Below are 10755 nucleotides of genomic sequence, written 5' to 3'. Positions count from 1 at the left end.
TAAACTTGATTGATTATAATTGAAAATTTATAAATATAAATAAAAAACAAACAAAAAAAAAAAAAAAAACTTCTACCATCCTACCCTAAGACCACTGCCTGATAGGCATAAGCAGCTTGGCTGTATTCTTTGACAGAACTGAGGACTCAAAAGTCCTGAAACAGCTGTACATGCTGATTATAGCTCACGATTTTCAAAGAATAACTCCTATACAGATTTGTAAAATTTTAGATTTTTATTGTTTGTGCCAAGTTAACTATTTTGCAATGTGTCAGTGATGTTCAGCTTGGTTCCAATTTGAAATAACTTGAGTTTTCTATTTTTTTTTCTATAATCTCATGTAAAACAGTTTGATTAAAAAAAAACAAAAAACACACACTTCTAATGTGATCTGTACATATTAAAAGCTATATCCTGATGCAATAAACCTCTAATGTGAACCAAGATGGGCTCGAGATAATCTTATAATATGGATGCTGCTGGTTGACTACCATACACATACAGCCCATATAAAATTATTTTCTTGAGCACTTTCCAGAGCTTCAATTTAAGGACAGCAGTTGCAGGAACCCGAAGTAGTTTCTTTGCACACACATCCTTGTCCACACTTGCTACAATCAGCTGGGCAACAGGTACAGCAGCCTACAGAAAATTAAGAATTTTAATACATTGAAATACAAGTAATGATACTGGATACAAAAAAAATCCAGAAAAACATCTGAAAATGGTAATACAAAAAACACTAATAGAACATTTGTGCTTTTTTGTAATCATTAAGCAATCTACATAGCTAGATTATAAATCCTGACAAGTTTTAGAGCCAATTCCACAGTAGTTGCAAGTCTTCCAACATTCAGAGAAATATTTTTCTTTAAAAAAAAAAAAAAAACCCCACAAAAAAACTAATGCATTAGAGTTATGAAATATTTAAAATTCTCACACTTCATACTTGCTCCTTACAAAGGGCTCCTTTTACTAAGGTATGCTAGCGTTTTTAGTGCACGCAGGATATTACCGCATCCTAAGCAGCTAGAACTAACGCCAGCTCAATGCTGGCCTTAAGGTCTAGCGCGCATGGAAATTCAGTACGCGCTATTCCATGCGTTAATACTCTAACGCAGTTTAGTAAAAGGAGCCCAAAGTGATGCTAACTGAAGAAGCATTTTCTAAACTGGGATCTTCTTAGTAAACTTCACTTGGGGAATGCACTCACTTCACTTTTGTTTCATTTCTCTACATGTGAAAATTCTTTAACAAGCCAACAAATCTTTATGTGACTATCAATTTACTTGTCACAAGATGCAACATGCATAATATTTATAAAGTAATGAAAAACATCAAATAAGGAAAACTGAAAAAAAAGGGGGAGAATTGCCCCTGCATACCCCTAAATGACACCCATGTTCTTTATGCTTCTTATTTCTGGCTAGACTATGAAAAAAAGGCACGATTAGAGAACCCAACATGCTATCTGTTGTCTTTTATGCAATGAACGTGATTGTATTAGATGATTTAAAAAGAAAACTACTCACTTTTTTTGCAAGACGTACATGCACACTTTTTGCATTTGCAAGAATCTGCACAAGTACATGAGCCACCTGTAATTGAAAGAAAAATAAATACTGTATTTTTCGCACTATAAGATACACCCTAGATTTAGAGGAGGATAAAAGAAAAAAACCCATTCTGAACCAAATTGTGTACTAATTTATACCAGGCTCGGCATCCAGCCCCCCCTCACTCCTTGCCAGGCTCTGCACCCTGTACCCCCATCCCTGCCCTGTACCCCCTCCCTCTAGTGGTAGGCCAGAACAGGGTATAGGGCAGGTCTAATTGGTAGGCAGTTCCAGTACCCCCTCCCTTCCCAGCCCCCTGGGAGCTTTAAATTCTGGTGATCCAGCGGTGTATCAGCAGGAGTGAGCTTTCTGCGCTCCTGCCCCTCCCTCACTGGATTGCTGCCTCATCTGAATGGTTGCCATCAGTTCTCGCAATTGGATGATGGAGAATTATGTTGTATAATACCCTGCATCATCCAATTGGTATGTGCTAATGCACATGCAATAACTGGATAACACAGGAACATCTGCCCATGATGTACCCCCTGTAAAAGTTTTTAATAGTAAATTTGCACTTAGCATATGCAAACAAGCATAATACCATAAATGCTTTAATGCATTTTATTGCAGCCTGTGTGCTAAATGGATATTAAGGCTTAATTAATGCCTTTTAGTAAAAAGGTCCCCAAAATGCAGAATGCAGTTTTTCAATTTTTAAGTCTCTGTACACACACCCACAAACTCACCTCTGACTGTCACTAAACCAGTTTGACTGGTTTTGCAACGGATCTAATGTGCCGACCCGATGTGCTAAATAGCCCACCTCGTGCTTTTGCTTGCATTTGTTCATTCAATGTCTCTGCCATGCCCCTGTGGGAGGGGCCTTGGACACCTGAGCCAACCAGGACCTTAGACTCCTCAAGTGCACCCCAGGATCACTGGGAAGGAGAAGGCCAACCAGTCTGGAGATGCAAGCCTAACGCAGGAGGGACTAAGCATCCCTCCTGCTCCATTCGGGGCAGGTGGTATGGGTGGAGTCATTGGCAGGAGGTAGTGATCATCCCTCTTGCCAAGGATCTTCAGAGTGTGTGTGTGTGTTGGGGCTGCAATCTTCATGAGGGGGGAGGGGATAGGGAGGGAAGGTAGTGCCTGGGTGGTTGCGATATTCGCAGGGAGGGGTGGGGAAAGCCAGTGGTATTGGCAGAAGGGAGTGGGCATCCTTCCTGCCTCTTTGTTTGGGGTCATCATAGGGGGAGGGGGCAGCATGACTTTGTTGAGTCAGTTTTTCAAAAACTGGTTGGGTGGGATTAAGGCAGACATCCGACTCAACTCATTTGCATAGGAAGCCTTTTGAGTATGGACTGCTGTTTGGCAATTGGCCCAAAAATTGGTCCACAGTGACCTACACGATCTTAACGACCATATTTAGTGGATCTAGGCCAATGCTCTCAAACTCACGGCCCACCAGGTACTATTTTGAGGCCCTCGGTATGTTTAGCATAATCACAAAAGTAAAATAAAAAAGTTTCTTGATCGTATGTCTCTTTAGCTATAAATACAATATTATTAAGACTTAGCCAAAAGGAAAGATTTATGAACTATAAAGAGTTTTACCTCATGCAAAATTGTCATTTCTTTAATAAGACATTAACTATTTTTTTTCTGAGGCCCTCCAAGTACCTACAAATCCAAAATGTGGCCCTGCAAAGGGTTTGAGTTTGAGACCACTGATCTAAACCTAAATCTTTCCCATTGCTTTGAAACTGTTCTCTTCCTGCTCTTATCAGAGATCCTCAGACTGGATAGGCCATATGGGGCTCCTTTTACCAAGGTACGCTAATGGATTTAGTATATGCTAAATCAGTTTGTTTTCAACCCTTTTACACCCGTGTTCCGGCAGAAATAAAATAATTATTTTGTGGACCGGCAAACTACTAGGAAAATGTAAAAACCCCGTTTCCGCCCCATCTCCGCGAGCTCGGTCATCTCAGTAACTATAGAAAAATAGACAAATATAGTGCAAAATATAGAAAGCAGATATAAATTCTCAAAACTGACACATTTTGATCACTAAATTGAAAATAAAATCATTTTTCCTACCTTTGCTGTCTTGTGATTTCATGAGTCTCTGGTTGCGTTTCCTTTCTTTCATTTCTTTCTTTACTCAGGCCCAAAAATTGTCCCTTTCTATTTCCTCCCTCTTTCCTTCCTATGTCCTTAGTGCCCCGGTGCCTCCTCCCATGTCCTTAGTGCCCCTTGTGCTTCCTACCCAAGTCCTTAGTGCCCCTTCCTGTCTTAGTGCCCCAAGTGCCTCCTTCCTATGTCCCTCTCACTGCCTTCCACACTTTGTCCCACCCCCATAGCCAGCCTGCCTGCCTGTCTACCTCTCTCCCTCCCTCCCTAGCCAAAGCCAGCCTGCTTTCCTGACTACCTCCTTCCTCCCTGCCACGCAAAAAAAGCCTCCCTCTTTCCTTTCCCCTGCTCTTACCGCCCTGCTGCTGCTAAAGCCGACAGGAAGTCTTCTTTCCGACGTCAATTCTGACGTCGGAGAGGACATTCTGGGCCAGCCAGGCAGCGATTGGCTGGCCCAGAACGTCCTCTCCGACGTCAGAATTGATGTCGGAAGAAGACTTCCTGTCGGCTTTAGCAGCAGCAGGGCAGTAAGAGCAAGGGACTGGGGGAAAGGAAGGAGGGAGGCTTTTTTTTTTTTTGCACAACAGGTAAGGACAGGAAATGATCGCCTGTCCTGTTGTCCCCGAGCACATCTTCGGGACGTTGTTCCGAAGCTGTGTGTGGGGACAACAGGACAGGAGGTCTGAAAACGGGACCTTAATCTTGCCGGTAATGTGCGGACTGGCAGAAATTTCTTGCGGACCGGCACAGGTCTGCAGACCGGTGGTTGAAGAACAGTGTGCTAAATACTGTGCAATCCACTGTGTTCCTCTGGACAAAACATCATTTAGCATGTGTTAATAGCAAACACTATTCCACTAGAGCACCTTAGTAAGAGGACTGCATGGGGGGGTGATGCCAGTTCTCGGGGGGGCTTCCAAATCAAGTCAATGCTTGGATTGTGAGGCATAATTTGCTCAGGTGTTTTGCTTGTCTTGCAAAAACACTCGCAAACCATGTTACTTGCAAACCGATGTTTGACTGTACCTATATACATGTAAATTGCTTTGTCTTCGTAAAGAAGTAGGGAGATTGTGGATGCCTTTCAAGAAGCTCTGCTCAGACAAATGGTGACAGAACCCACGAGGGAAAGAGATATTGGATCTGGTCCTCACAAATGGAGATAGTATCTCTAATGTTCGAGTGGGTGCTCACCTGGGAAGTAGCAATCAAACGGTTTGGTTTGATATAACAGCTAAAGTGGAGAGCGGCCGCATGATACTTAAAGTCCTAGATTTCAAACGTACAGACTTTAATGCAATGGGAGAGTACCTGAAGAAAGAGCTGTTAGGATGGGAGGACATAAGAGAAGTGGAAAGACAGTGGTCTAAGCTGAAAAGGGCGGTAATAATGGCTATGGACCTTTATGTGAAGAAAATAAATAAAAACAAGAGAAAAAAGGAAGCTGATATAGTTCTCCAAACTAGTGGAGGAGAAAATAAAGGCGAAAGAGTTGGCGTTCATGAAATAAAAACCCCCAAGAAGAGAAGTGCAGAAAGGACTACAGGGTGAAACTTAAAGAAGCCAAGAGAGATATGTCTGGTGAAAGCACAGGGGGAAGAACAAATGGCTAAAAATGTAAAAAAAGGGAGACAAAAATTTTCTGATATATTAGTGAAAGGAGGAAGATGAAAAATGGATTTGCTAAACTAAAAAATGCTGGGAACCGATATGTGGAGAGTGATGAGGAAAAAGCAAATGTGCTAAACAAATACTTCTGTTCTGTGTTCACAGAAGAAAATCCTGGAGAACCGAGATTGTCTGGCAAAGTTACACAAGAAAATGGAGTAGATTCTGCACTGTTCATGGAGGAGAGTGTTTATGAGCAACTTGAAAAGCAGAAGGTGGACAAAGCAATGGGACCAGACGAGATCCATCCTAGGATACTAAGGGAGCTCAGAGAGGTTCTGGCAAATCCTATTAAAGACTTGTTCAACAAATCTCTGGAGACGGGAGTGGTTCCTGGGGATTGGAGGAGAGCAGATGTGGTCCCTATTCACAAAAGTGGTCACAGGGATGAAGCAGGAAATTACAGGCCGGTGAGCCTCACTTCAGTTGTTGGTAAAATAATGGAAGTGTTGCTGAAAGAAAGGATAGTGTACTTCCTTGAATCTAATGGGTTACAGGATCCAAGGCAACATGGCTTTACAAAAGGTAAATCGTGCTAAACGAACCTGATTGAATTTTTTGATTGGGTGACCAGAGAGCTGGATTGAGGACATATGCTAGATGTAATTTACTTAGATTTCAGCAAAGTCTTTGATACGGTTCCTCATAGGAGGCTGTTGAACAAACTTGAAGGGCTAAAGTTAGGACCCAAAGTGGTGAACTGGGTTAGAAACTGGCTGTCTGACAGACGCTAGACTAGAGGGTAGTGGTTAATGGAAGTCGCTCAGAGGAAGGAAAGGTGAGAAGTGGAGTCCCTCAGGGTTCGGTGCTGGGGCCGATCCTGTTCAATATATTTGTGAGTGACATTGCTGAAGGGTTAGAAGGAAAAGTGTGCCTTTTTGCAGATGATACCAAGATTTGTAACAGAGTAGACACCGAAGAGGGAGTGGAAAATATGAAAAAGGATCTGCAAAAGTTAGAGGAATGGTCTAATGCCTGGCAACTAAAATTTATAGCAAAGAAATGCATAGTAATGCATTTGGGGATTAATAATCGGAAGAAACCGTATATGCTGGGAGGTGAGAAGCTGATATGCACGGATGGGGAGAGGGACCTTGGGGTGATAGTGTCCGAATATCTAAAGGCGAAAAAACAGTATGACAAGACAGTGGCTGTTGCCAGAAGGATGCTGGCCTGTATAAAGAGAGGCGTAGTCAGTAGAAGGAAGAAGGTGTTGATGCCCCTGTACAGGTCATTGGTGAGGCCCCACTTGGAGTATTGTGTTCAGTTTTGGAGACCGTATCTGGCGAAGGACATAAGAAGACTTGAAGCGTTTCAGAGGAGGGTGGCAAAAATGATAGGAGGGTTGCGCCGGAAGACTTATGAGGAGAGACTGGAAGCCCTGAATATGTATACCCTAGAGGAAAGGAGAGACAGGGGAGATATGATTGAGACTTTCAAATACTTGAAAAGGTATTAACTTAGAACAAAATCTTTTCCAGAGTAATGAAAATGGTAAAACCAAAGGACATAATTTGAGGTTGAGGGGTGGTAGATTCAAGAGCAATGTTAGGAAATTCTACTTTACAGAGAGATTGGTGAATGCCTGGAATGCACTCCCGAGAGAGGTGGTAGAGAGGAAAACGGTGACTGAGTTCAAAGAAGCATGGGATGAACACAGGATCTAGAATCAGAAAATAATATTAAATATTGAACCAAGGCCAGTACTGGGCAGACTTGCACGGTCTGTGTCTGTATATGGCCATTAGGGGGAGGATGGGCTGGAGAGGGCTTAAATGGCTGGGAGGGTTTAGATGGGCTGGAGTAGGTTTTAATGGAGAGTTCGGCAGTTGGAACCCAAGCACAGTACCGGGTAGAGCTTTGGATTCTTGCCCAGAAATAGCTAAGAAGAAAAAATTTAAATTGAATCAGGTTGGGTCTTTATCTGCCGTCATCTACTATGTTTCTATGTTTCATTGTTTCAGTCTCCTCTGCTCACAAGCTTGGAGTCTTCGATTCCGATCTCTCATTTTCCACACACATTCAACAAGCTGCTAAAACCTGTCACTTCTGTCTATCTCCAATATCACCAAAATTCACCCCTTTCTCTCTCTGAGCTTACTACCCAGATCCTTGTCACCGCTCTGGCAATCTCACACTTAGATTACTGTAATCTACTTCTAACAGGTCTCCTGCAGTGTCGCCTCTCCCCTTTGCAATCTGTGCAAAACTCTACTTCATGACTCATCTAACAACCTCTCTATGCTCATATCACCCCTCTCCTTAACTCACTTCATTGGCTCCATATCCACTATTGCAGGGGTGCCCAAAACGTCGATCGATCGCAAAGGCAACGCCGATAGCTCGCAGAGCCAATGTTCTCCCTAGCATTCCCCCGGTCACTGTCTCACCTTTAAAATAGTGGAATTATGGCAGCCTGCAGAGCGAACGTAGCAGATTGCATTCAGCCTCTGTAGCACGTTCCCTCTGCCGATGTCCCGCCCCCAACGTCAGAGGAGGTGCGGGACCACGGCAGAGGGAACGTGCTACAGAAGCTGATGGCCGCATGCTACGTTCGCTCTGCGGGCTGCCGTAATGAACTTTCAACTGTGGTAGGCCCAGAGGGAAGAACGGAGGTGAGGGATCCAGTCTAAGGGAAGCAGCTCGATGATCCAGTCTGAGGGAAGCAGTGGAGATAAGGTCCCACACGTCAGGGTAAAATTGAGCCCGTTGCGAGGGTCCCGGCAGGAAGGAGACTGCTTTAGAGACGCTGGATCGGGGAGGGGGTGGGAGAGAGAAGAGACAAAAGGACCTTGAGGAGGGGCAGGAAAGCAGCCTTGAACAAAAAGGGAGTGGGAAGACAAGGCAGATAAGGCAGATCCTGGACTACTAGAGGGCTTAGAGAGGTTGAAACACTCTGAACCGAGGAGAGAGAGATGCCAGGCCCTGGGGAGGGGGAAGACAAAGAGAGTGAGAGACACAAAGACCTGGACCAAAGGTGGGAGGACTCAAAATGTTAGCAGAAGGAAGATAGAGAGGGAGAAACCTGAAACAAAGGGGAGGCAGAAGAGAGGGGGCAGATGTTGGACTATGGGACAGAAGAGACAGAAGGGGAGAGACCCTGAGGAAGAACAAAGAGGAGGGAGACATGTTGCCAATAGGGGTGGAGGAGAGAGAAAGAAAAGCTGGAAGGACAGAGAGAGATGTTGGTTGGGGAATGGAGCGAGGTCTGGAAGACAGAAGAGGTGCACTCGATATATATATATATATATATATAAATAAATATGGGGGGTCTTTTACTAAGGCGCGCTAGCTGATTTAGCATGCACTAAATGCTAACGCGTCCATAGAATACAATGGGCGCACGCTAAATCAGCTAGCGCACCACAGTATAAGAGGGGGTATATGTTTAATATTTTTATTGTTGGTAGATCATTTTGACTTGGTCGTTTTAAAAGTAGCTCACAAGCCAAAAAAGTGTGGGCACCCCTGCACTATTACATGCAGTTCAAGCTCCTATTGTGTTCATTCTGCTGCCCCTCAACATCTCTCCTTTCTTCTCTCTCCTTATACACCTCCCAGCGAACTCTGTTCCTCAGATAAGCTGCTCTTAGCTTTACCCTTCTCTTCCACTGCCAATTCCAGACTTTGTTCTTTTAATCTCGCTGCCCTGAATGCCTGGAATAAATTACCCGAGTTTGTTAAGCCCCTTCCCTTGTTTAAAAGCAAACCCGAAACCCACTTTTTTGATATAGCCTTCAAACCCTACTCTGCCCTCCAACCCAGCCAGCTGATTAACCATTCCCCTTAACTGTATCCATGACATCCTGTTTGTCTGTCTTGGCTGTTTAGATTGTAAGCTCTTTCGAGCAGGGACTGTTTTTCTTCTTTGTAACTCTGTACAGGCTGCTTGTATGTCTAGTAGGCTGTCAAAATAATAGTAGCAGAGACTGTAACCACAGCAAGCTCTGTTCCTTGAAAACACTATTGAAATCAAAACATCTACTACTAAATTATTTCTAGACGACTACCAGACATACGCAGCTCTGTAAAAGACAGTCCTTGCTATAATGAATTTACAATCTAAACAATCAACATAGACAAACAGGGTAGGGGTTACACAATTAGAGAGGATGGTTAAACTGGTGGCTAAAGTGGTGAGCCGAGAAGAATAGGGTTACCAGTTGAAGGCTGTTTAAAAACGGTGGGGTTTCAGCTTACTTCTGAACAAGGCCAGGGAAGGAGCGTAGCAGACAAACTCGGGTAGTTTATTCCAGGCATTCAGGGCAGCGAGATTAAAAGAACAAAGTCTGGAATTGGAAGTAGAGGAGAAAGGTACATCTGATCCTAAAATTTCTACATAAAATAAACCTCTATTTTGAACTCTTCTTATCAAAAAAGCAACAACTACTATATTAAAACTAACATTGCAAAAACTCACCGGTAGCGCATTTACAATCCTGAGGATCCATTTCAGATCTGCGGACTTCTATAGGGATAACTTGCCACTCACGTGCAGAAAGGTTCGCGATTTGCTTTTGCTCTTTTCCTTGCTTGTTTATATAGAATTATTGCTATGAAACCGAGTGCAAATCCTACCTAAACAAACTGCAAGCTCCACCCCAGCCCTGCACACGCTACCTCGTCTGAATAAACTCCATACACACTGCTGCACTTGCTACCAAGTTGCTGTGCACACGCTCTCTGCTGTGCCTTAATCCTCTGCACTCGCTCCTGCATTTTTTTTCTTCTTCTTCTTCATTTTTTCACACGTTCCATAGTCTTGCAACATCTTTCCCTCTGCAACAGCCTAGCCGCATTTTACGTTGAAGCATTTGACAGTGTGGTGTGCAGTCCATCCTCAATAATTCAGTGGGCGAGGAGGGCACTGTGTAAACAGTTGACTGAAAGGCTTACCGTACATGCAGCACAATAGTGGGAATTGGTTCCTGCTTTATTTATTTTTTTTTTTAGGACAGAGGAAGGAAAGAATATCACGAAATACATGCAAATCTACACCTTCAAACATAGGTGCCAACATTTCACAATGATTGCTGGTGCAATATAAATCACCCCTCACTAGAACAATGAAGGGGTTTCCTCAATATTGTGTGTGTGTTGGGGGGGGGGGGGCTGCTCAGCACCCAATTAAACTGCTCCTATGCTTTTGAGGTACTGCCCAGTGTAATTAGTTTACAGAGATGCCAAGTTACCCAGTTTAAGGCTAGAGAATTTAGATAGTCCTGAATTTCTGACTGACCCATCCTGGTGCATTATGGGACTTGCAATACTGATTTCAATATACTACTACTACTATTAATTACTGTATTTCTATACCAGATTTGTTCAAGAAAAACAGGACATGTGGCCAAAGCCCCATCCCCATCTCCACACAAACCTCCTCTCCAAGTCTGGGCTG

The 10755-nt window shown here is 43.5% G+C and overlaps 1 protein-coding gene across 1 annotated transcript; it reads right to left on the bottom strand.

Moving 5' to 3' along the window:
• Nucleotides 1-212: 212 nt before the first annotated feature.
• LOC117359435 (metallothionein-like) lies at nt 213-9940 on the bottom strand. The gene is made up of 3 exons (XM_033942201.1): nt 9778-9940; nt 1533-1598; nt 213-642 (listed from the first exon to the last, which is right to left on the bottom strand). Exons 1-3 carry the CDS (start codon nt 9806-9808, stop codon nt 548-550), a joined length of 192 nt encoding a protein of 63 aa, XP_033798092.1. The 5' UTR covers nt 9809-9940; the 3' UTR covers nt 213-547.
• Between the last annotated feature and the right edge of the window lie 815 nt (nt 9941-10755).

Source organism: Geotrypetes seraphini, chromosome 4 (genome assembly GCF_902459505.1).
Source record: "Geotrypetes seraphini chromosome 4, aGeoSer1.1, whole genome shotgun sequence".
Taxonomy (NCBI): domain Eukaryota; kingdom Metazoa; phylum Chordata; class Amphibia; order Gymnophiona; family Dermophiidae; genus Geotrypetes; species Geotrypetes seraphini.
The sequence above is the reverse complement of the archived record's forward strand: the minus strand, read 5'-3'. Positions and strand labels throughout refer to the sequence as shown.